The sequence below is a fragment of the Heterodontus francisci genome, chromosome 9 (assembly GCF_036365525.1).
Source record: "Heterodontus francisci isolate sHetFra1 chromosome 9, sHetFra1.hap1, whole genome shotgun sequence".
NCBI lineage: Eukaryota > Metazoa > Chordata > Chondrichthyes > Heterodontiformes > Heterodontidae > Heterodontus > Heterodontus francisci.
This window is the reverse complement of record NC_090379.1, coordinates 38,379,493-38,406,828: the sequence shown is the minus strand read 5'-3', so window position 1 is coordinate 38,406,828 and position 27,336 is coordinate 38,379,493. Positions and strand designations below refer to the sequence as shown.

Below are 27,336 nucleotides of genomic sequence, written 5' to 3'. Positions count from 1 at the left end.
AACTTCCTGCCCCTCACCTTAAACTTGTGTCCCCTCGTACCTGACCCTTCAACTAAGGGGAACAGCTGCTCCCTATCCACCCTGTCCATGCCCCTCATAATCTTGTACACCTCAATCAGGTCACCTCAGTCTTCTCTGCTCCAGTGAAAACAACCCAAGCCTATCCAACCTCTCTTCATAGCTTAAATGTTCCATCCCAGGCAACATCCTGGTGAATCGCCTCTGCACCCCCTCCAGTGCAATCACACCCTTCCTATAATGTGGCGACCAGAATTGCACACAGTACGCCAGCTGTGGCCTTACCAAAGTTCTATACATGTCCAAAATGACCTCCCTGCTTTTGTAATCTATGCCTCGATTGATAAAGGCTAGAGTCCCATATGCCTTTTTCACCACCCTATTAACCTGCCCTTCTGCCTTCAGAGATCTATGGACAAACATGCCAAGGTCCCTTTGTTCCTCGGAACTTCTCATTGTTAGGCCATTCATTGAATACTTCCGTGTCACATTACTCCTTCCAAAGTGTATCACCTCACACTTTTCAGCGTTAAATTCCATCTGCCACTTTTCTGCCCATTTGACGATCCAGTCTATATCTTCCTGTAACCTAAGACACTCAACCTCACTGTTAACCACTCGGCCAATCTTTGTGTCATCTGCGAACTTACTGATCCTACCCCCCACATAGTTATCTATGTCGTTTATATAAATGACAAACAATTGGGGACCCAGCACAGATCCCTGTGGTACGCCACTGGACACTGGCTTCCAGTCACTAAAACAGCCGTCTGTCATCACTGTCTTCTACAGCTAAGCCAATTTTGAATCCACCTTATCAAGTTACCCTGTATCCCATGTGCATTTGCTTTCTTGATAAGTCTCCCATGTGGGACCTTGTCAAAGGCTTTGCTGAAATCCATGTAAACTACATCAACTGCACTACCCTCATCTACACACCTGGTCACATGCTCAAAAAATTCTATCAAATTTGTTAGGCATGACCTCCCTCTGACAAAGCCATGCTGACTATTCCTAATTAAATTTTGCCTCTCCAAGTGTAGATAGATTCTCTCCTTCAGAATTTAACTTTTTGCTATTGGATTATTTCAATTACGTGGCAGCATTGCCAAAGAAGGATACCCAGCTGCATTCGTGGGGAGACGGTGGCGTAGTGGTAATGTCACTGAACTAGTAATCCAGAGGCCCAGGCCAATGCCCTGGGGATATGGGTTCAGATCCCACCACGGCAGCTGGTGGAATTTAAATTCAATTAATTAATTTTTAAAATCTGGAATTCAAAGCTAGTTTCATCGCGCCATTACTGAGACTATCACCGATTGTCGTAAAAACCCATTTGGTTCATTAATGTCCTTTAGGGAAGGAAATCAGCTGTCCTTACCTGGTCTGGCCTACATGTGACTCCAGACCCACAGCAATGTGGTTGACTCTTAACTGCCCTCTGAAATAGCCTAGCAAGCCACAGTTGTCAAGGGCAATTAGGGAAGGGCAACAAATGCTGGCCTTGCCAGCAATGCCCACATCCCAGGAAAGAATAAAAAAGAATTAAAGATGTGACAAGTGATTCGTTCTATTAGAGGTTGCATTCAATCATTTGGACAGAAATTAATTACACAGGGACAGCATCAATTCTACATCATTTTGGTCTTCAAGATTCCCAGTATTAACTGCACATATATGGAAATAATGATGGCCAGTTAATCTGACGGCCTACAAAAGTTTTCCATTCAAAGTCCAGATGAACGACTTTTATATAGCACCTCATCACATTTCTCAAAACATCTCATGTGCACAAACTATTGTTATGTAGGAAAACAGAGCTACCATTGCATGCAGACTGGCCTCTCCCACCAGCAAAGAGCTAAATGACCAGCTAGTCTATTCTTTTGATATTGATTGAGGGAGGAATATTGGCTACTATATCAGGAGAATTTTCCACTGTTTAATATCCACCAGAACAGGCAGACAGGATCTTGGTTTAATGTCTCATCTAAGGGTAGATCATCTAATCTCCCTCGGTGTCAGTCGACATCAAATTATATAGGATTAATAGATGGAAATAGGAAAAGGGCTACTAGGCCAATCCAGTTCGTGTTGGTTTTTATTCACCACATGGTCAGTAGCCCAAATCACAAGAGTCCATCCTTTTTCCCATATCTCTTTATTCCCATTTCCTTCAATGTTGACATGGCCTCTGCTTCAATCAAGAAATCTGCTAGTTCATTCCACAGTCTAATAACCCTCTATGTAAAATAGGGTTTGTCTAACTCTGTTCAAAATCTCTTACACTTAATCTTATATTTACTCCCCTTCAATGCACACCTCTCAATGACTAGAAACAGTCGCTCTCTCTACTCCATTGCACCCTTTCATAATTTCAAACATCTCTATCAAATGATCCCAGAACCTTTGTGTATATTATGTACTGATGTCTTGGAATCCACAAGTCTGAAATAAATGTGCTAACAACTGAGCAAAGGCATCACATGCTCTGTAAAAAATAACAAAGATTCTTGCATGTTAAATCACAATTTCAGAAATCAACACGTGACACCTTCAACATTTTGGGCTGGATTTTGTGTTGGAGGCAGGGCTCCCGGTGTCAGGCCAAAAAGGCAGGGGAAAGCCCGCCTCTGCCTTTTCACGTCACTCCGGAGCGATCCTCTGGTCTTTTCAAATCAAAGTTTCAGGATCCGGGATGCCAATCTTTCTAAAGATGGGAATCACGCCTCCATGAGCTGCTGGCCAATAGAGGGCCAGCAGCTTAGCAGTATTGGCAGCGCCACCGGGAGCGGGTGGCCACAGCCGGTACTGCAGAGGTCTCAGACCAAGCCCAGCACGGGAACACCAGACCCAAGGTGAATGAGGTGGGTCACTGGGGCCAGTCCGGAAGGCCCCGCCGAGGGGGGTGGGGGGGTGGTCGTGCAGTCCAGGGGGAAGGGAGTCCCGGGGGGGACGGGATAAAGTGGTTCCTGGCAGGGGTCTTCCATGGGCCACAGATTGTCCATAGAGGAGGGAGGTCCCCTCCCAAACCCGCAGGGAGGGCGCCTCATTTTACAAGGCACCCCTCCCCCCCCACCATCCCTGGTAAGTTCCCAGCATTGGCAGGAAAAGGCCATAATAGGCCACATAAGGGCCTCAATTGGCCTCTGGGCAGAGAGGCCGTCATTGGCCTATCCCGCCCCTGGGAAGATTGCTTGGCGACAGGCCCTCCAACTCCCCGCACTCGCGCCACCCGTGTGATACTCTGTGCTCTCCCCACCCACCCCCCCTCCAAAGCTGCCTCAGGGGGTCACATAAAATCCCAGACTTTATCTCTGTAACCTCCACCAGTCCTACAACCTTCCAAAAACTGTGCGCTCCTCCAATTTTGGTCTCTAGTGCATCCTCGATTTCCATTGCCCCACCATTTGTGGCCGTGCTTTTGGCTATCCAGTCCTTATGCTCTGGAATTCCCTCCCTAAACCTCTCCACCTCTCTCTCCTCCTTTACACCACTCCTTAAAACCTACTTCTTTGACAAAGCTTTTGGTCACCTGTCACTTTTTATATGGCTTGCCGTTAATCTTTGTCTGATAATGCTCCCGTGAAGTGCCATAGGATGTTTCACCACTGTAAAGGCAATATATAAATGCAAGTTGTTGCTGTCTAAACTTTAGCCTACCTTAAATAAACAACAAATGTAAGAATTTTGATAGCAAAGTGAGTATTCCCTGCTGAATATTCAAGTTTTAAAATTGTAGTAGAATGCTCATTAAGAAAATATTTTGCATATATATAGTTATTAAGTGTGCAGAAGTATCAAAAAAAATCACCAACAGCAATTATATATTGCACTTGTGTGGAAGTACAAAGAGGCTCACATTTGTTCACAGCATCAGCTGTGAAGGAATTCATAAGACAGCACCAAAGGTGTCTATATATGTAGGTGATTTATCTTAATATGTAGCACTGGTACAGGATTATGACAAACAGTGTTATCCTTTACCTGAAAAATCTACTGCACAAACACCAAACTGATGATGTCCTTTTAAAATCGACAGTGGCTTCAATAGCTCTGCATCCCAAATATGAATTGCAGAATCACGGCTCACCTAAACAGACAGAGGAAAACAACTTACAATTATTTCCAGACGACTAGAGATTTTTTATTATGCCAAATACTTCCTGATATTCTTGAAAATAACACTGCTCAATTAATAGAACTGGAAGTGTACTTCACAGACTACAGTTTGGTAGCTTATTCAGGGGAACTATCACAATTAAACTTTCTGGATGGAAATATAGTCTTATTTTTGATCTGTACAAGGATAGCCATGGAACTCTTCAGGATTTTTAAAACAAATTTCTCCCCTTTGCTCCTGAAAGTGTTCTCATGCTGAGGTATAGTTCAGTCACGTCATTTTGCGTAATTATTCTTCATGTATAATCCTAGATAATGTCAGCAGCTTATTCAAATATGGAGTGCATTACAGCCTAATCCTGTCGTCACCTAGCTTGTTCATATGCACACACTACAGTCGAGATCACTGAATAGCAATCTGGAACAGAAACCCTCCTTATTCCTTATTCTTTATCCCAGACTAAGGATAAATGTTGTGTTCAGATCAGCAAATTCAATATGTATGAACTGGAAATTGAATCTGAAATTTTCTGGTACGTATGATTTAATACAACAGACACGTTATATATTCAGACATTGTTATCTTAATTTTTAATCACCAAAAAGATTAGTGTGAATTTAGGATGTGATCACAGAGCAGCTCAGAATAGAAAAGGCACAGGCAGTAAAACATTTGTCATCAAAAAAGATTCAAGATGTAAAGCAAACTATAGGATTTTGTTTCATAATTGTTTACAAATTATTATCGTTTACAAACATTTGTCAACTTAAGAGTATTAGACAATAGGAGATGTATGATAACTGGAATATACTAGAAATTGAAAAACAATCACTGACAGCTAATTATACAACATAATCATAGATAACTGATGCAAGAGCAACAAATATGCTCAATTGAGGTGTACTAACTGAAAATGAGTACAGATCAGCAATCATATCAAAGTTCTAAAACCTAATAAAGTATGCATAATAGTGCAATGTGTGTCCTTTAGGAACATGTCCATCAATGGTATAATTGGGATGATATAATTAAGTTTAAGAAACTGCAGCACATTTTCCTGATCTGGTGTTGCACCAGCAACATGGAAGTGGCAACCGAAGGAAATCAGAGCACATTGCCCAGGTAGCTCTCAGAATGCCTCAGGACAGCCATGTAGATCACTACAATTTAAATTTGATAATATGCTACAAATTCACTTACTTATGATAAAAGCAAATAAGCAATTTTCAGCACGCCATAAGGCATTAGATGTCCAAATCTACCCACAGAAATAGTAAGAATTGCTATTTTTGTGCCTGCAAGTATAACTGTATGTAATTATATATGAGACACAGCGTTTGTTGTGTTACAAGATATTTAAGCGGGGAAGAATCCATGTGGTGACTTAAACTACTTGTGTTTGTGAATCCTACTTCTGACTCCATTTATAATTTAATTATTTTACTTGAATGTGCCACTACTGTGTAAATTCTAAGTTAACATGATATAGTGTGATGAATTCTATTTCACATTGCCAGACATCACACCCTGACAGCCATAGGGAAATACTCATCAATCAAAACATGCAACAAGAAATAATCATCTGCTTAACTAACTCCACCTCCTTTAATTCCCAAACCAAACTTTAAAATATTAAATGTTATATATAAAAAATTGGGCACAGGTGCACATTAGAACCACATAATTCTGGAACATCGCTTCAATCCATTGCTTTGCGAAGTTGCCAATCTCGAGCTCAGTGCTGCAGGATAACAAAATATAGAGGTTCACTCTAGGTGGGAGGAAAACTTATTTGAAGAGTTTCAACAAGGCAGTCTCATGTGCTGACTTGCTGTCAAACTGCACCATTTTCTTTAATGCTGCAATGAAAATCTTTGTTCAATTATTCAAGGCTTCCCAAATCAAACCAATAGCTGTCACCTCTTATCTTTGACAGGTTCCACTTTGTCCCTCTTCATATTGATAGTCTTGGTCTCACTAACTCCTCTGACCTCAAACAGAATTATAAATCTCTGTTGTTAAAGCTATCTTCAAGAATGCCATTTCTTCTTTTGTGTTACTTATTCTCCTGTTGGAGAAAGAAACAGAGTCAATGGCCTGAGACGTTAACTCGTTTCTCTCTCCACAGATGCTGCCTGACCTGCTGAGTGCTTCCAGCATTTTCTGCTTTTATTTCAGATTACCAGTATCCGTAGTATTTTGCTCTTGTACTAGTGTCATTGGCATCAGCTAGTTTATTGTAGCGGAATATAATTTTCTTTGTATCACATGGTCATCATAGAAATTTAAGCTGACATTCTTTGCAAAGCATGTCACAATTCTCCCAAATGCTAGTGTATATAATTGATCTGATAATTAGCAGTAGAAGGTGCATAATTGGAATATGGGACTATAAGTAGTACAGCTACTTGGTTTTATGTGGAGAATTTATAACACTTGGACAAGTTCCTCACATTGTAATATAATTTGTCCATCCAAGCTGATACCTCAATTTTAAGTGGATTTTGAATCACTGTGTTACTGTATAATTTCTATGATGAGCTATGAACACATACACAATCAAATAGTCTTCAACCTTGCAATGCAGATCTAACATGCAGCTAAATCAGATAAAGGAAAGTTGCTGAAACAGTATATCTGGCTACTAGATACGAAGAATCTTCTAAACTCAACTTAGAATTTGAAATTTGACATAAATTTAAACTTCTCAACACTTTAACAGCAAAAACTTAATTGTGTGGAAATAAGGCTTCTCTCAATGGAACAAGTACAATGTAACTGGTAATAACAGGGAGGAGAAAAATACCTAAAAAGCAGAGAAAGATCTTCATGGCTGCAAGGAAGCTAGAGTGTGTTAAAGTTTGCATTACCTGAGGCACTACAATATGGACCAATATCCATGCCAGTCAGAGAATACAACATCTCATGGGATCAATAGAAAAAGTAAAACACTGGATGCTGGAAATCTGAAATATAAAGAGAAAGTGTTGGAAATACTCAGCAGGGCAGGCAGCAGCTGACCTGACCTGACCTGCAGAGCATTTCCTGTTTATATCTCATAAGGACTGAAGGTTTTTTGACTCAGGCTGGCTGCTCCAGTTAGCAATCAACCAAACTGGGGGGGGCAACAAAATCAAAACCGATGCGAGTATCAAACCATTCCAACCTTTCTGGGTTTAACACCATCTCATCAGCATCCAGATTGGTCTCCGAGAGAGATTTCTGTGGAGGTAATCCTTGAAGGGCCTGTAAATGTCAACATTGCAGCAACTCCAACACGTGGGTGGAGCTCAAAATGATGAACACAGTAATAAAATGAATATTTCCTCTTAGCTAGGAGCTCTTCACACAATTTTTTAATACTACATAGCTGGGAGAAATACTTTATATTAAAGTACTTCCACTGTGTGATTGTCTTTCATCAATAGTTATTCAAATAAACTTACACTACCTGGCCTGTTGATATATAATCCTTTAAAGGATGAATTGCTAGACAGACAATGTCATCATCATGGCCAAGGTAGAATCGTTGTATATTCTGCTGACGATTATATACTATTCCTACTGCTGCAACATGGTATACAATCTCTCCAGTTTGAGTGTAAAACAGATTGTTCCTGCAGTCATAGCCCCTGTAACTGAAAGGTAGAAAGAAAATTATACAGCAGTAATGCCAATTTTTATTCCTATGCTGTTCCTCACAGATGGATCCTTTCTAACATCTGTGGGAGGAATGTACTAGTGGATAAAATGAGCGAGGCTTCACTCCTTCAGTTAGATTTTAGTTGCCAAATCATTAATTTTACTTTGTGAGATTGTTTGTTCTTTAACTTGTCCTTGGTATAATGATGATAAGGCTGGCAAACGTGTCAAGAGTTTCCTATGTTGTCGTGTCAGGCCTTAATAGAGGGTTAGTTAGCAGCCTAGTTGAGTGTGTGCCCACAGGACAAGAAAGCTGACAGCTACATTTAAGATAGAATATCTTCCGGTGCCTCCCAGATTTGGTAGCCATCAATCTGTTCAGTTTGTGGATACAGCTTGTTAAATGAAGAACTTTACTTTAGGCGTTGTCTCATTGAATTAAACCATTTAAAAAAATATATTTTCAAGAACACCCTACCCATGAACAAAATGTAAGCGAACACTGCTATCTGGGGCCTTTTCCCGTTTCTTTGAAGTTGCTGCTTGACGCTTTTCTTTGCATTTCTCTTTAAGCTGAGGCAGATCTTCTTTGTAAATCTATTGAAAGAAAACAGATTTGAAACTTTGAAATGTTTGAAACATTTGCACTTTAAAGTGGTGCAATTAGAAAAGTGAGCTGATGAGTAGATTCAAACTATTCTGTGTGGAGAACCCCCATACACCCAGGACTTCTTGTTCTTTTATTATGGAAATGGATGCATTACATATACTGATGGTTTTTGAATTGATGCATTTTGAATTGACTCTCAACTGTACTAAAGAGATAAGAGATGCACATACATAGATACTTAAATTCACAGTGCAGCTAGAAATGGCCACAAAAAGGCAACTGGAATTCAGGATTTTATATGTTGGTGCATTGACTATAAAAGCAAGGAAGTGATGCACTCGTATCAGAAATTTCTTAGATTACAATTTGGAAGTGTTTCATGGAACTTTGGACACCCCACTATAGGGAGGATGAGAGCCATGGAAAGAGCACAGCAAAGATCAATTGGAATAGCATGAATAAGGGCTTTACCGTTATGAAGACTCAAAAAGTGGCCCCAAAACCCCTGGGTCCCAAGTGTGCCAATGGAATTGTGGCAGGGGGACCTCTGACTGTCAGTATGCAAGGGTACTGACCCCTTCAGAAGTCACGGCTTCAGCTACTTCAGGGAACGCTGGGCCGGACAAGGATACGAGTCCCACTAGAGCCACACCAGATAAGCCTGGGATTTACAGATTTTATTGCTTAGTCAACGCAATTTATAAAATACATTAACCTACCTGCCGATGATAACTTATCTGTAGTTCTTGTTCGATCTCAGAATCAAGTTCTGGTACGTCAGACTGATCAGAGTCAGACTGGTCACTATTGGAGTCTGCAAGACTTTCTGTAAGGGAGAAGGATAACTTTGATTTCAAATTAAAACAAAAAAGATTACTTTCTCATCTCTAATATATTGTCCATCATTGGTGACCATGCCTTCAGCTGTCTGAGCCCTAGTCTCTAGAATTCCCTCCCTAAGCCTCTCCGTCCTCCTTTAACACACTCCTTAAAAACCTACCTCTTTAGATGAAGCTTATCTCCTTTTGGCTCAGTGCCAAATTTTGTGCGATAACACTCCTGTGAAATATCTTGGGTTGTTTTACCACATTAAAAGTGCTATATAAATGCATGTTGTTCTTAGCAATGCTTCATAACCACTTTGGAAATACATGTGTTATTGCTCCACTATTCACTTGTTCTATTACTATTTAATAAATGGGCTTGGCAATTTAAACCCCAAGTTAAAGTTTAGTGCAGTGACATCCTGAAAAACTGAAGAGGGCTCTCCATTACTCCGGGCATTCTGTTATATTTACCTATGAAAACTGTCTCTATGACATAGGGAGCTAGGGATCACCTAAGAAATTGACTGGAGATATGAAAGCCTAAAAATATCTAGAATAAAACAGTTAAGAAACAATAAAAACATATCAAAGGTATCAGCGGCAGAACTGCATCACCTTTAGCATTGAAAAGCATCACAACATTTCAGAAAGGTGCGGAGCCCAAGGAAAAAACATTAAGAAGGGGTCATCGAAAGCTTGGCCAAAGAGCTGGGTTTCAAAGAGTCTTAAAGGAGGAGAGGTGTGTAGAGAAGCGTAGGAATTTAGGAAGGAAGTGTGAAAGCATGGGGCCTAGGTGGATGAAGGCACACTCACCAATAGTGAAGGAAAAGAGAAGGGAATGTACAAGATGCCAAAGTGAGAGGAATGGAGAATTGGGGAGTTTGGAAATTGTAAGGTGGAGGAGGTTATGGGACAGGGAAGGATGATTAGATTCACAGGCCAGGATTTTATTCTTGCAACGGTGGTCTCGACATCCGGAAAAAGCAATGCCAAGAACCCAGCATCGCCTCTTATCAGGAAGGCCCACCGAATCTAATGCCAATCAGGCACTTAAGTGGACAGTGGCAGATCTTCCACAGGATCAAGGACCCCTTCACCAGAAGTCCCGCACTTGGAGAGCTGCTGGCCAATCAGAGGGCTGCAGCTCTTTCACTTTTTTTAAATTTCCAAAATATACTTTATTCATAAAAATCTGTAAAAATTACATTCCCAAACAGTTTAAAACAGCATCAAGTCAAAAAATACAAACAGTGCAAAGGTGATCAGTGTCCTTCGATACAATCATGAGTTGCCTCGCAACCCTTCCATTTCATTGTCATGCCATATACATTTTTACATTTACAGCACACATAATTTTCCCGATACAGTTCGAGGGGTTTCCCATGGATCCAGCCCCTCAGTTCAGCTTGCTGGGGGGACCTTACACTGTGGTCTTTCCTCATTGAGCCTTTGCTGCGGCTGCCCCAAGCTTTAGTGCGTCCCTCAGCACATAGTCCTGGACCTTGGAATGTGCCAGTCTGCAACATTCGGTGGTGGACAACTCTTTGCGCTGGAAGACCAGCAACTTTCGGGCAGACCAAAGGGCGTCTTTCACCGAATTGATAGTCCTCCAGCAGCAGTTGATGTTTGTCTCGGTGTGCGTCCCTGGGAACAGCCCGTAGAGCACAGACTCCTGTGTTACAGAGCTGCTTGGGATGAACCTCGACAAAAACCACTGCATCTCTTTCCACACCTGCTTTGCAAAGACACATTCCAGGAGGAGGTGGGCAACCGTCTCTTCCCCACCACAGCCACCGTGGGGGCATTGTGCGGAGGGGGCGAGACTTCGGGCGTGCAGGAAGGATCTGACGGGGAGGGCCCTTCTCACCACCAGCCAAGCTACATCTTGGTGCTTGTTTGAAAGTTCTGGTGATGAGGCATTCCGCCAAATGACTTTGGTGGTCTGCTCGGGGAACCATCCGACAGGATCCCCCGTCTCCTTTTCCCGTAGGGCCTTGAGGACATTCTGTGCAGACCACTGCCTGATGGACCGGTGGTCAAAGGTGTTTTCCCACAGAAACTGCTCCACGAAGGATAGGTGGTATGGCACGGTCCAACTGCATGGAGCGTTCGCGGCAATGTGACCAGGCCCATCCTTCGCAACACCGGGGACAGATAGAACCTCAGCACGTAGTGACACTTGGAGTTTGCGTACTGGAGGTCTACACACAGCTTGATGCAGCCGCACACGAAGGTGGTCATCAGGATGAGGGCCACGTTGGGTACATTTTTCCCGCCCTTATCCAGAGATTTGAACATGGTGTCCCTCCGGACCTGGTCCATTTTAGATCCCCAGATGAAGTGGAAAATGGCTTGGGTGACCGCTACAGCGCAGGAGTGGGGTATGGGCCAGACCTGCGCCACGTACAGCAACAACGTGAGCGCCTCGCACCTGATGACCAGGTTCTTACCCACAATGGAAAGAGCTCGCTGCCCCCACATGCTCAACTTTTGTTCTACCTTGGCTACTCGCTCCTCCCAGGTTTTGGTGCACGCCCCGGCCCTTCCGAACCATATCCCCAGCACCTTCAGATAGTCTGACCTGACGGTGAAGGGGGCAAAGGATCGGTCAGCCCAGTTCCCAAAGAACATGGCCTCGCTCTTGCCGTGGTTAACTTTGGCTCCCGAAGCCAGTTCGAACTGGTTGCAGATGTTCATCAGTCTGCGCACAGACAACAGATCCGAGCAGAAGACGGCGACGTCATCCATGTACAGGGAGGTTTTAACCTGAGTGCCTCCGCTGCCTGGGATTGTCACCCCTCTTATGCTCGCATCCTTCCTAATAGACTCAGCAAAGGGTTCAATACAGCAAACAAACAAGACCGGGGAGAGAGGACAGCCCTGTCTGACTCCAGATTGGATCGGGAAACTTTCCGATTCCCACCCATTGATTGAGACTGCGCTACTGATGTTTGCGTAGAGCAGTTTGATCCAATTGCAGATTCCCTCCCCAAACCCCATTTTGGAAAGCACGTCCATCATGTAGGTGTGCGATATCCTGTCAAAAGCCTTCTCCTGGTCCAGGCTGATGAGGCAGGTGTCTACCCTCCTGTCCCGTACATAGGCGATCGTATCCCTGAGTAGCGCGAGGCTATTGAAGATCTTCCTGCCGGGTACAGTACAGGTCTGATCAGGGTGGATCACCGACTCCAGAGCAGACTTGACTCGGCTGGCTATGACTTTGGACAGACCTTGTGATCAACATTAAGCAGTGAGATGGGCCGCCAATTTCTGATTTCTGCCCTCTCCCCCTTCCGCTTGTAAATGAGGGTGATGATGCCTTTCCTCATGGATTCTGACATGCTGCCGGCCAGGAGCATACTCTCGTATACTTCCAGCAGGTCCGGGCCGACCCAGTCCCACAGGGCTGAGTACAACTCGACCGGTAAGCCGTCGCTTCTCGGAGTTTTACTCGTCTCGAAGGACTCAACGGCCTTTGTCAGCTCGTCCAGAGTTAGCAGCTTGTCCAGTCTCTCCCTCCTGCTGTCATCTAAGACCTCTGTGATAGATGACAGGAAGGACTGGGAGGCTCTGCTTCGCGTCATACAGCCCAGCATAAAAGGATTTGCTGATCCTTAGTATGTCGGACTGCGAAGACGTTACTGAGCCATCTTCTTCCTTCAGGCTGCTGATAACAGAGCTCTCTCTGTGTACCTTTTGGAAGAAGTAGCGCGAGCACGTCTCATCCTGCTCGATGGAGCGGACTCTGGACCGGAAGATGATCTTGGAGGCCTCCTTGGCAAAGAGCGAGGCCTGCTGGCTCTTCACCTCTTGGAGGTCCTCCTTGACCTCGACCCCCATTGACTGCAACCGGAGCAGATTTTGCATACTTTTCTGGAGTCGGGACATTTCCCTCTGTCTCTCTCTCGCCCTGTGAACACCTTTGTGGATGAAGAACCTCTTGATGTTCTCCTTAATCGCTTCCCACCAGTGAACTGGAGACTCAAGGAGGGGTTTCACGGTCCTCCAACCTTTGTAATCCCTTTTGAGTTCCTCAACGTTCTCTGGGGTTAGCAGTGTAGCATTGAGCTTCCACGTCCCTCTGCCAACCTGCTGGTCGTCCTGTAAGTGACAGTCGGCCAGTAAGAGGCAGTGGTCGGAGAAGAACACCGGCTTGACGTCGGTGGATCCGACCGTGACAGCACGGGACACAAACAGGAAGTCAATCCCGGAACGGGCAGACCCGTCCGATCTTGACCATGTGTATCTGCGCTGCGCTCCATCTGCAGGTTTGCTGAAGACGTTGTGCAGTTTGGCATCTTTAACTGTTTCTGTTAGGAATCTGGACGTAGCGTCCAGTTTGCCGTCGTCTCTGCTGGATCGTCCAGCCGCATCGATGATGCAGTTGAAATCACCGCCTAGGATGACCGGCCTGGACGTCGCCAGCAGCAGTGGGAGCTGCTGGAAGACGGTCAGCCTCTCGCTGCGTTGTACCGGGGCGTACACGTTGATCAACCGGAGCGGAGCGTTGTTGTACATTACGTCTGCTACGAGGAGGCGACCGCCCACCACCTCCTTAACTTCGGAGATGGTGAAGTTACCTCCCCGCAGCAGAATACCCAGGCCGGAGGAACGGCAATCATTACCCCCCGACCATATCGATGGCGCGTGGGACCACCATCGCGACCACTGCCTGTAGGTGCTGAGGTGTGGTATCCCACACTCCTGCAGAAACAGTAGGTCGGCTTTGACCTTGGCGAGGTAATCCAAGGTTGAAACACATCGCGTAGTGGATTTAATGCTACGCACATTAATGGAAGCAATCCTTATACCCATTTTCTTTTTTAAAGTTAGTTGTTGTTTCCCATACCATTTGTCCTTGCTAGTCCCAGTCCTTCGGGATGCTCCTGCATACCCATCGTGTGAGCAAACTGTTTCACATTAGTTGGGCTCAGAAACCCCTCCTGGTTTTTCATGCAGGGTTTGTTCCGCTGGGGTGACATCGGGGGGATCTTGTAGGCAGCAAGGATTGGGTTGTCCTCTGCTGCTTCCATCTGTTCCTCCTCGAAAACATCACTGTTCCCGGCTTCCCGGAGCTGAGGTGCGCCAGACGTGTCTTTGCTCTCAGTGTCCCGGAGCTGAGATGCGTTGGCCACGTCGTTACGTGTGGCGCTTTGGGGTTGGGGCACACCGGGCCCATCACAGCTTCCAGTGCCCGGGGGCTGGGATGCTTTATCTTCCATCTCCTTGGAGTTCTGCCGCCTCTTTAGAAGGGGCTGTCGTTCCAGCATTCCCCCATCCAGTGAAGAGGAGCTGTTGTAGTCTGTTTCAGAAGGTAGCCTCCTCTTGCCACTGGTTTGGGTGGTGGCCTGTTCCGCTTCTGGATGTTTTTTCTTTGTGGTTTTCCTCTGGACCTGTTTGCCCATCTGCTGCCTCCTCCTCCATTGATTCTGTCTGTGGAGGAGGGGTTTCCGGGCACAGGGTAGGTGCTGGGTCGCTGGTTTCAGCTGCCTCCCCTTCCTTCTCCTTCTCAGGTTGAAGTTCCTCACTGCGGAGAAGGTTGCTTGTCTCCTTTCGAACACCGGATGCCTTCGTCGAACCTTCTCCCGGCCTTTCCTTGGACCTTGCCGCCTGAGCATAACTGAGCCAGCGTTTGGGGCAGGTTTTGTAGAGGTGGCCTGCCGCACCGCACAAGTTGCAACCCTTAGTCTGTTTACAGTCCTTGGTCTGATGGCCTTCCTCCTTGCAGTTCTTGCAAACAACCGTGCTGCAGTTGGCTGCCACGTGACCAGATTTGCCACAGCTGCGGCAAACTCTGGGCTGCCCAGCGTAGACCAAGAAGCCTCGACTTCCCCCGATAGCGAAGCTGGAGGGAGGGTGGATGATGGCTCCACTGGGTTCGACCTTCAAGGTCACCTTGACCTGCCGCTTGCTGGTCCAAATCCCAAAAGGGTCCTTGACATCAGTGCTGCTGCCGGCCACCTCGACGTACCTGGCGAGAAAGGTGAGTACATCCACCACCGGAACATGGGGGTTGTAGAGGTGAATCGTCACCACCCGGTCCCGTTGTGACGGAAGCGTGAAGAGCGGCTCCGCTGTGAGGATCGACAGTGGCGCCCGGTCCCCTTTCTCCTTGAACGCCTTCAGGAACTTGATGCATCCCACCACGTTCCGGAACGTCACGTCGAAGTATCCACTGCTGGGGAAATCCTGCAGGCAGAAGACGTCCGTAGCTTGAAATCCACAACAATCGAAGAGGATTTTCTTGATGAAGAAGGTGCGATCGACCGGTGCATCTCCTTCCTTGTCCTTCACGACCACCCGAACAGTGTTGCGCACTCCCAGGCCTGAAGCTCGAAGATTGGTTATAGCCATTTTACTCAAGGCCTACCCAGGATCAAAAGGCAATGATCATGGTCTCTTCTCAACCAAGTAAGCACTGATAAGAACAGATACCACACTTGATCTTAGCCAAAAGGCCGAGAAGCTCTTTCACTGAGCAGCATCACCACAGAGGCAGTGGCTGCTGCCGGTGGAGCACCGACCGGAGTACCTGGAGTGTTGCTGGATCCAGGCACAGGTAGGTCAGGGCAGGAGGGGTCTCGTGGGGAAGTGGGGTATCGGGGAGTCAGCAGCAAGGGTGGGGGGTGGCTCTCAGTGGGCTCCCCCCCCATTCCCTATACTGGATCCCTCGTTCAGGCACTAAGTGCCTTTTAGCGAACGATGTTAAAAGGCATTTAGTGCCTGAACAAGGGACCCACCCCCCACCCCCCCGAAGCCAGGAAGCAGCCCGTACGGCTTTTCGTGCTGTGCTTCCCGTGTGGGGACCGGGCTGCCCACTGCACGGCTAATTGCAGCGGCGGCGCATGAGGCCCTTGATTGGGGATTAATTGCCCAGTTAAGGGCCTAATTGGCCTCAGGGTGGGAAGGCCGTTCACAGGTCTTCCTGCCCCTGATTACAGTTTGGCAGAGGCGGGATGGTGGCGGGACCTCCCACCACCCCACCCAACCCCAGCACCATCCCAACCAATTTTATGCTCTCCCCACCTCCAAACCTGCTGCGGGAGAGCATAAAATTCCCCTCACTGTGTTTCAGACTTCCAAGGTCGAGGACAACAAGGAGGCGCAATCTATCATGGTCTTTCATAACTCATTCATAACTCTACTTAGGGCAGGAACCTGACAGCAGGGATTCGGGCAGAGAGATGCACGAGAAATGGGCATGGATCTGAGAGACAACAATAAATTAAACAGTCTTGGGGAGAAACGGGAGATTAGGTTGGTGGGCAAGGACGGATCCCTGCCATCACCTTCTCCAAAGGCTGTTACCAGGGACCAGTTTCATGGCTCTTGCCTATCCACTGACATGAATATTTTCCTTAGGTCTTGGGTGACCAAAATTCTCCACAAAAAGTCAAGGTGCATTCTGACCAGAGCATTGTACAGTTCTGCCATTATACTGCCAGACTTGTATTCTGCTGATATAGCAATCAGTAGTTCAAGATTTTTGTTTATTGCTGCCCCACTGTAATTTCTTGTTTTAAATTAAGTTCACTGCAACTGATTTTATTCAAATGTTCTACTTTTGATCTTTCAAAAAATACCTTTGCATAGTATTTACTTTAAGAGGCTACAAGAGGTTGATTCTGATGATTTCAGCCTGGCTTGTCTGATCAGCCACCACAGACAAAACGGAATGAATGACCTTGCATTTATTCTTTTGGGGCCTCCTTATCTCGAGAGACAATGGATACGCGCCTGGAGGTGGTCAGTGGTTTGTGAAGCAGCGCCTGGAGTGGCTATAAAGGCCAATTCTGGAGTGACAGGCTCTTCCACAGGTGCTGCAGAGAAATTTGTTTGTCGGGGCTGTTGCACAGTTGGCTCTCCCCTTGCGCCTCTGTCTTTTTTCCTGCCAACTACTAAGTCTCTTCGACTCGCCACAATTTAGCCCTGTCTTTATGGCTGCCCGCCAGTTCTGGCGAATGCTGGCAACTGACTCCCACAACTTGTGATCAATGTCACACGATTTCATGTCGCGTTTGCAGACGTCTTTATAGCGGAGACATGGACGGCCGGTGGGTCTGATACCAGTGGCGAGCTCGCTGTACAATGTGTCTTTGGGGATCCTGCCATCTTCCATGCGGCTCACATGGCCAAGCCATCTCAAGCGCCGCTGACTCAGTAGTGTGTATAAGCTGGGGGTGTTGGCCGCTTCAAGGACTTCTGTGTTGGAGATATAGTCCTGCCACCTGATGCCAAGTATTCTCCGAAGGCAGCGAAGATGGAATGAATTGAGACGTCGCTCTTGGCTGGCATACGTTGTCCAGGCCTTGCTGCCGTAGAGCAAGGTACTGAGGACACAGGCCTGATACACTCGGACTTTTGTGTTCCGTGTCAGTGTGCCATTTATATAGCACATTATAACACCCTCAGGAACTCCTAAAGTACTTTACAAACAGTGAATTATTTCTGCAGTTCAGTCAGTTGTTATCTATGCGAATTAATTAGTATACAGCAAGGTTCTGTCAGCAGCAAATGGCCAGTTAATCTGCTTTTGGTAGTTCTAATCGAAAGAGAAATATTGGCCAAGCCCGCAAGAGCACTCAAATGAACATACGAATTAGAAGCAGGAGCAGGCCACTTGGCCCTTTGAGCCTGCTCCGCTATTCAATAAGTTCATGGCTGAACTGATTACTCCACATTTGCAACTACCCCCGATAACTTTCCACCCCCTTGCTTATCAAGAATCCATCTACCTCTGCCTTAAAAATATTAAAGACTCTGCTTCCACTGCCTTTTGGGGAAGAGAATTCCAAAGACTCACGACCCTCTGAGAGAAAAAATTTCTCCTCATCTCTGTCTTAAATGGGTGACCCCTTATTTTTAAACAGTGACCCCTAGTTCGAAATTCTCCCACAAGGGGAAACATCCTTTCCACATCCACCCTGTCAAGGCCTCTCAGGATCTTATATGTTTCAATCAAGTCGCCTCTTACTCTTCTAAATTCCAGCGGATACAAGCCTAGCCTGTCCAATCTTTCCTCGTAGGACAGCCCGCCCATTCCAGGTATTAGTCCAGTAAACCTTCTCTGTACTGCCTCCAACGCATTTACATCCTTCCTTAAATAAGGAGTCCAGTACTGTACACAGTACTCCAGATGTGGTCTTACCAATGCCCTGTATAGCTGAAGCATAACCTCCCTATTTTTGTATTCAATTCCCCTCACGATAAACAATAACTTTCCTAATTACGTGCTGTACCTGCATACAAATCTTTTGCGATTCATGCACTAGGACACCCAGATCCCTCTGCATCTCAGAGCTCTGCAATCTCTCACCATTTAGATAATATGTTTCTTTTTTATTCTTCCTGCCAAAGTGGACAATTTCCCACATTATAATGCATTTGCCAGGTCTTTTCCCACTCACTTAACCTATCTATATCCCTTTGTAGCCCCCTTATGTCCTCTGCACAAGTTACTTTCCTACCTATCTTTGTGTCATCAGTAAATTTAGCAACCATACCTTTGGTCCCTTCATCTAAGTCATTTATATAAATTGTAAAATGTTGAGGCCCCAGCACAGATCCCTGTGGCACACCACTCGTTACATCTTGCCAACCAGAAAATGACCCATTTATGCCTACTCTCTGTTTCCTATTAGTTATTTTCTGCAATAACTTTTGACTTTATCAAATGCCTTTGGGAAATCTGAGTACAATACATCCACCGGTTCCCCTTTATCCACAGCACATGTAACTCCCTCAAAAAACTCCAATAAATTGGTTAAACATGATTTCCCTTTCACAAAACCATGTTGACGCTGTCTGATTACCTTGAATTGTTCTAAATGCCCTGCTATAACATCTTTAATAACAGTTTCTAACATTTTCCCTAAGACAGGTGTTAAGCTAACTGGCGTATAGTTTCCTGCTTTCTGTCTCCCTCCCTTTTTGAATAAAGGAGTTACGTTCACTATTTTCCAATCTAACAAAACCTTCCCCAAATCTAGGAAATTTTGGAAAATTAAAACTAACGCATCAACTATCTCACTAGCCACTTCTTTTAACGCTCTAGGATGAAGTCCATCAGGATCCGGGGACTTATCAGCCTGCAGCTCCAACAATTTGTTCAGTACCACTTCCTTGGTGAATGTAATTTTCTTGAGTTCCTCCCTCCCTTCTATTTCCTGACTTACAGCTTATACTAGGATGTTACTTGTATCCTCAATAGTGAAGAGCAATGCAAAATATCTGTTCAATTCATCTGCCATCTCCTTATTATCCACTCCTCAGACCTCATTTTCTATAGGACCAACACTCACTTTGTTAATTCTATTCTTCTTAAAATATCTCTCTCTTACTATCTGTCTTTATATTTCTAGCTAGCTTTCTCTTGTACTCTAATTTTACTTTCCTTATCAATCTTTTAGTCATTCTTTGGTGTTTTTTACATTCTGTCCAATATTCTGACCTGCCTCCCATCTTTGCGCAATTATGGGCTTTTTCTTTAAGTTTGATACTATTTTTAACAGTTTTAGTTAACCACAGATGGTGGGTCCCACCCTTGGAATTTTTCTTTCTCGTTGAAATGTATCTATTCTGTGTATTCTGAAATAGCCCCTTAAATGTCTGCACTGCATCTCTATTGACCTATCCCTTAACCTGATTTGCCAGTTCACTTCAGCTAGCTCTGCTTTCATGCCCTCATAATTGCCTACCTTGCTCTTCTTCAAATAGCGTCATGTGAACTTTAACAATTACCCTAATAGGTAAACATGACTTCAGTGTGATGTCTTAACTGAAAGATAGCACCTTCTGCCAATGTAGCACTTCTTGCATACTGTGTTGAATTATCAGCCTAGATTATGTGCTCAAATCTTGGAGTTAGCCTTAAACCTATAACCTTCAGACTCAGGTGTTTAAAGTGCTAAAATTGAGGCAAAATCACATATAACGCAGAAAAACAGAGTGCGAGAGAGCATGCACAAGAGAATGATAGCGTGCGCAAGAGGGCTAGCGAGAGCGCACGAGAGCACAATACGATTGCGCGCAAGGGAGCAAGAGCGTGTGAGACAGCGAGAGCGCATGTGAGCTTGTGAAAATGAGGGCACTCGAGAACATGAAAGACAATGCCTTAACCTTAAACTTAGTGACCAGCACACTGCACTAAGTGTGGTGAATATTGGCTATAAGCTTAAAAATAGTTACATTCAAAATTTTTTAAACCATAAATAGATTTTTCACACAAGGGCTGAGGTACACCCCAAGGTACTGCTGCAACTTTCCCTGAAAAACTTGAAAGGCAGACAAAAACACCATGGAGATAATTCATACAACACACAGAAGGAGGCCATTAAGCCCACTGAGTCTGCGCTGGTTCTATCAAAGAGCAATCTGGTTAGTCCCACCTCCCTGCTCTTTCCCCATGTCCCTGCAATGTTTTCTCCTTCAAGTATTTATCCAATTCCATTTTGAAGGCCACTATTGAATCTTTAAACACCATCCTATCACAAGAACACAAGAAATCGGAGAAGTAGACCATATGGCCTTTTGCGCATGCTCTGCCATTCAATCCGATCATGGCTGATCTTGGTCTTCAATTCCACTTTCCTGCCCACTCCTTATATTCCTTGATTCCCTGCGAGACCAAAAATTGATCTGTCCCAGCCTTAAATGTATTCAATGATGGAGCATCCACAACCCTCCAAATATTCACAACCCTTTGAGTGAAATATTTTCTCCCCGTCTCAGTCCTGAATGGTTGATCCCTTATCTTGAGACTGTGTCCCCGTGTTCTAGATTCCCTGATCAGTGGGAACAATCTCTCAGCTTCTACCCGATCAAGCTTTTTCAGAATCTTGTATGTCTCAAAGCTATCATGCAGTACATTCCAAATCATAACTAGCCATTGCATAGAAGTTTTTTCTCATGTCACCTCTAGTTCCTTTGCAAATCACCTTGAATCTGTATCTCTGGTTATAAACCCTTCAGCCATTGGAAACAGTTTCTCCTTACTTACACTATCTAAACCCTTCATGATTTTAAACACCTCTATCAAATCTCCTCTTAGGTTCTGCTTGGAGCAGAAAAGGCTGTTTCTCCCAGCAAGAAGCTGGCTGGATCAGAACACCCATCCATTTTCCACTCCAACCCCCTGCTTTTTACTCTCTATTGACTTCAGTAGAAAATAAAATCAGGTGGGTGTAAAAATGGGCGGACGATTCAATCCTCTGTTTTCCTATGGGCAGATTAGGTTAAAATTGCCTTACAAGTTTGTGATGTAATTAGTGCAGTAAATTTTCGAGTACATAATTGAAGTGCTTGCTCACCTTGAAGAACAATATGAAGAAATTCTTTAGACTTTCTTTCAGGGATAAGTTGCCACTGGAAAACTGAATGATCTGCTCCACCAATTGAAATAACCCACTGGTAATCATAAGACCACCTCACATTTGTCACATGTGCTGAATGTCCCATATATTTTTTAAACTTTGCTCCTGAAAAATAAATTACATTTTTGTAGGAAGCAATGTGCCACCTCTGAAAGATTTCAGATATGAAAAACATAATTTATTTTTTACTTATTTATAACAATCTCAGAACCTTAAAAACATTGCAATCTTATTCTTAATTTTAACTGTTGGAAACTTTGTTACAAATTCACAACTTTAATAGATATCTTCTCAGGTTCAATGGCATCAGTTACTCTCATATATGGTCTGAGCACCTTACATTTACGGGGGTTGACTCACACTGTCCTCTACCTACATATGACAGCATAATCCACTGGGTATTTGTACTTCTTCAACCTTCGCAAAGGCAGACAGAGTTATCACTTGGTGAGATAAGACGGGGATATGAATTGATAAGTTGCTTTATTTCACACTGAATAGCAGTTATAATCAGGTTCAAAATGTGCAATTTATTTTTGGGTAATAATACAAAATAAGGAAATAGGGAAATGACACACTTTCCCAAAGTGTTATCTTACTTGATTTAAGCATGATTATTTCTGACTATTCTGTCCTTCATTCTAACCTTCTTGTAGCCTTTGCTGCCTGACTGCCTCACATCAGCATTATTTCAAAAATTTCCCTGACTGATCCCCGTTCTGGCTAGACACAGGTGAAGACTGTTCAAAACAATTGGTTGAAAGTGTTCTGGTTGCTGAGACAGTCTACTGATTTGCTTATTATTTATCATCTATAGGGAAAACAACAACACTGGCTCATTTGCACCTAAATTACCTACCAGCTCAATGTCTTTTTATAATCTTGCACAAATACACTTAAACTTTAAAAATCTCAATATTGAAATTAATTTTTTTTCAAATACTTTGAAATAACTATTTATTTGAAAAAATAGTTTAAAAAAGTTCCATGACCTGCTTACATATTTAAATGCAGTGCTTTTCAAAATACTTATGAGAAAAAAGGTTAAGCTATTTTGACAGAAAATTTATTTTCCCTTTAACTGGGGTGTGTGTTTGTGTGTTAGATATTCAGAAGGGAATATATATATATATTTACTGTCATATTTCAAACTGTGTGTTAAAGCTTTGCATCTTTATTGACTAAGTCTTGTCTTATAATTAATAAACAACAAAAGTATTAATTTAAGAAACCTGGTTGGTGGATTTTATTCTGAAACTAAAATAAATAGAGTATAATTGGCCGCATTGGTAACTGGGTACATATTTAAATATATGTTGTGACTTGTGGAGAAGTGGAACTAGAGAAATACAGTGCACTTCTCCTGCAAAAGCCAAAAGTAACACAAATGTTTCTAAGGACAAACTTCTTTCAAACCATAAGTCCTTTAGGAAGCATGCTTTTGCATGTGATCAACACAGTGCTCAAAACAGAATTGGAAATTACCTGTAATATAACAGATTGAGATAACCATAGGAGTCTGTTCATAGGGTCATAGGAAATAGGAGCAGGAATAGGCCATTCGACCTATCGAGACTGCTCCGCCATTCAAACAGATCACAGCTGATCATTTATCTCTACACCATTTTCCCCACTATCCCCATATCCCTTGATGTTGTTAGTATTCAGAAATCTATCGATTTCTATTTTCAACATGCTCAATGATTGAGCTTCCACAGCACAGTGGGGTAGAGAATTTCACAGATTCACACCACCATCTGTTAATAGAGGGATTGTGATTAAAACAAAACTTGCCCTCATGAAATTGTTCCAATTAAGCAAACACTGCAGAATGTATTGGTAATGAAACAATATATACCAAGTAGTAATCTCCAATGGCTATTGAGTAAATGTCTGCATGCTAACCTAGGAAAATGTCAAAAGCATATCAACAGCTTCAAAAAAGCTCATGGTGCAAAGAAAAGCTGATAACTTGAACAACACCCATGACATGTGAAAACAAGTAGTTGCACAGAGTGAGAAATGAGCTCGGCAAGCTTGCTGTGCATCAGCTGGAGTATACCTACAAGTTGGCAGGACATTGAAGATTTTCGTGGCATCTCAACATCTACATTTGCAATCCTTAATTTGGCCTATAAATCATAAACTTATTTAAATGTAAGTTTCTGAGCTTTTTGGATGTTTTCCCATTTGTGGCATGTACACACATTAACAGCACCGCGCCGACACAAGTGGTTAAAACTGATGGAGTCCAGTGTTCAGCCAGTAAATTTTGGCTTCTATCTCAATAAATTGTTTCTGAAAATCCAACAGCAGGTACTAGTTCTACTTAAGCCCCCAAAAAAGCCCCAAGTAGTGATTTATCCATCATCCACCCATTTCCCACAATTGTGCCCAAACCTGGGAAGAGATCTCAAGTTTTCTGGAAGTGTTCTTTATTGGAATGCAGGCAACAAAACAATTATTGATATTATACCAAAAGGGGAGCACATGTACAGTTAAATCACATTTAAAAGACTTAAACTTGGTATCTGTCGAGTGGAGTGCAGTACACAGCAGTTATACTGTTGAATGTACTTTGCTGCAGGTCACCTTGAAGTCCATCATATAGCTCTGTGGATTGGTACAGGGACAGAACTAGGCTCCTGGGTAGCTATTCTTTAAATCTTAGGACAGAATTGGCATATGTATTCATTTCCTGAACTTTAAAAAGATTTTTGTCACTGAACGGGCTGAAAATATACTACAGCCAGGGAAAGCTCAAGATAGTGTAGGACAATCTTTAATGGCTTAATTTCTCCCCACAGTTGCAACTCACTGCATTCCACTTCCTTAAAAAGAAATTTATTTCTCATTCTGTCAAAAAAACACTCTGCTATAAGTTTCTAATATAACAGTGAGCAATGTACTATATAATTAAAATAGTATTATGCCACAATAAATATCTTCCTGAAAAGCTTGCAAATACATGTCTTCAGCCAAAATATTTTATAACACAAGTAGGCACTTGTTGCAACATAAACAAATGTAGTCTCAAAACAATTTCATCTCTCAATGGCACTCTTTGCCATTTGTGCCATTTCTGCCATCTTGAATTACACAGTAACTTTATATATTTCCACTTGTTTCCCCCCTTCTGGTATGCTGGTAATTGATAACATATTCTGAAGGAGGAAGGATATGGAATTTAATGACTTTGTTAAGCAACTGGATCAGAAAATTGTGTTTTTTTTCTCGATTCACAGAAAAACTAGAAGGCAAACCTCAGTGTTTCATTGAGATCTGGCTTAAGGCATATGATTTACAAGTAACAAGTAACTAATAAAACTACAAACCAAAACATTCAGATATCTTTAAAAAAAACATACCTTTTTTAAAACCAGGATATCGAAAAAGCTTTACTAATCCATAGTCATCTGCAGTAGCTAGAACGTGGTCCTTGAAATTTGCATCCACTGAATTAATACCATTAACATCTAAATATTTGGGCCATATTCCATTCACGTCTGGACCCAATACACAAGTCCAAGTTGCCCATTGAACATCTTTTATTTCTTCTTTATTTGTAATTTCTTTACCACCTGAAATAGTATTGAAACTTAAAAAAAGACACCAGAAAAGCATGAAACAAATAAATTGATGAAAAGAGAGAACAGGATAATTGTTAATTTATCAGAACTGAAAAGTCACCAAGCCTCTTTAATCAGCTCGCCAAAACAAAGAATGGTTAAAGGTCACGCATACAGAAGCATGGACCTGGATTTTAGCCTGGAGGGGTGCGTATTGTGCTAATGAGGTTAACTGCCTGTAAAACATATTTGTAGTTAAAAGATGGAGCAACATAAATTGGGGAATGATGTACAAAGACAACTTTGACCTGCAAAAGGGAATAAGTAAAAAGATGAGTGAAACTACTCCAAAATGGAATTAGAATGGGAGAAACCAGCAGTAAAAGCAAGGGAGGCAAATAGATAGAAAACTGGTAAAGTCAACTTTCAGCTCCCTGTGTTCCATGATTTATCTTCTCACCAGTTTGTTTTGATCATTCTGCAAAGTGGCTTGCATATTTTATTTCCAATTCTGACAAAGGATCTCCAAGTAAATTAATCTCTCTCTCTCTCTGAAGATGTTAATAGACCTGGACCTCTAAAGCATTTGTAGTATTTCTTTTTTTAATGTCCCCACAGATAAACATGAAAAACAGGCTTTTTGTTTTTAAATGCTAGCCCATTTTTGTGTAGAAGCAGTTGCAATGGCCAAGTATCTAGATCATCTATCTTCACTGTCCTCTATTGACTCCGTAGTGCTGAGTGGGTAGAATTCAAAACCCTCTTCTAATTTCTGTATGCTTCCATGGCTTCACTTCACCCTGCCTATACAATCTTGTCCAGTCCTAGGTCTCAAACATATCATTCAAACTTTTGACTTCCTCCCTGTTTCCCCCCGCCCACTCCCTACCATTGGTCACAGAGCCTTTGGTCATTATCTTTCTACAGCCTGCAATTATAAAGGTTTTCCCTTCTTGTCTTAATTTTTCTCCCACGCCCTACTGTGTGCTGGGGACCATTTCTAATGCACCATGGGACATTTTGTTACATGCAATTTCAGAAGAGATTTATCACATATAAATCAATACTGCTTAGAATCAATAACAGAGTACAAACCAACAAATTAAGAAAAGGTAAACATGAAATTACATATTTATATTCTTTTATCAAGGTGAAACCCTTACTTGGCATGTTGTAAAACAGTGTTTTTCCAGAACCATCATTAGTTTGCAAGTATCTGCTATCAGTTGACCAATCCATATGTGTGATGAAGCTCAAAGATCCAAAACACTCGCCAACTTTTTTATATCGTTGTAAAACTCCATAGATATCAATGGAGCTATCATTTGAGCCCACAGACAAATATGATCCGTCAGGTGAATATTTTAACTCATGAATTGCTTCTTTTCTATCTTTAATGTGAACAACTTCAGTCATATCTCTGTAATAGTAAAAACAGTTTTCTATGAAACTGGTCTAAAATATAACATCAAAAATATTACACAAGGTCATAACTGAATTTCTCAATAGGGACTACAGGTAGCTACACTTCAAAACTTGAGGCATCTTCACATTAAAATGTTAGAACTACCTTTAAAGGATCTTACTCAGACATGTGTCCAAGCCATCTGTAAGATCACAGTCCTTCTATGAACCTTTCTTGTAGGAAGCATCCAGGGTGGTGAACACACACTTCCTCTCCATAGTCAGTTGCATATTCTGGAACGGCCCTCATCATCATACCCACCCCACCACCCCCCCCCCCCCCACCACCCACCCACCCTCACCCCGTTGGCCTTGCGCCTAAAGGTTGAGCAGGAAATGAGTCGGCAGCTGCACTTTGAGCCTTAGGGACTGGGTTCTGATGGCTGCTGGACAGCCTGAGAGCTTCTGCTCATCCTGGGATGGGATAAAAACAAGATCATGAACATTCCTGGAGTTGTTTCACCTTCCACCCAAGACGTTTCCATAAATACCCCTCTGCTGGGGTAGTAGATTTCATAGAGGAAGTATGGGACAGGAGGTGGCTATAGCCCTCCTGCCTCATTAAAATAGGTGCGCTGAGCCTGTGCCTACTATAAGCTCATGTCCAGTTACACTTGCTAGGATAATTCCAAGAAATCAGAAAGCAACATAAGGATAAAGATCTGACACGACAGGCCCAGCTGCTCTTCTCTGCGATTTCCCAGGAACAATA

General features: G+C 43.3%; 1 protein-coding gene and 1 pseudogene across 6 annotated transcripts in view; both read right to left on the bottom strand.

The window, feature by feature from the left end:
• eml5 (EMAP like 5) overlaps nucleotides 1–27,336 on the bottom strand; it is a 223,144-nt gene that overhangs the window by 111,787 nt on the left and 84,021 nt on the right. For all 6 annotated transcript variants that reach the window (XM_068038838.1, XM_068038839.1, XM_068038837.1 and 3 more), the window contains exons 9-15: nucleotides 26,324–26,580; nucleotides 24,960–25,172; nucleotides 21,529–21,696; nucleotides 9,113–9,219; nucleotides 8,262–8,380; nucleotides 7,593–7,779; nucleotides 4,006–4,111 (exon numbers count right to left, since the gene is read on the bottom strand). In XM_068038838.1, the coding sequence (XP_067894939.1) occupies nucleotides 4,006–4,111; nucleotides 7,593–7,779; nucleotides 8,262–8,380; nucleotides 9,113–9,219; nucleotides 21,529–21,696; nucleotides 24,960–25,172; nucleotides 26,324–26,580 (1,157 nt within the window). The remainder of the gene's footprint in view (nucleotides 1–4,005; nucleotides 4,112–7,592; nucleotides 7,780–8,261; nucleotides 8,381–9,112; nucleotides 9,220–21,528; nucleotides 21,697–24,959; nucleotides 25,173–26,323; nucleotides 26,581–27,336) is intronic.
• On the bottom strand, nucleotides 15,560–15,690 carry LOC137374050 (U2 spliceosomal RNA; annotated as a pseudogene).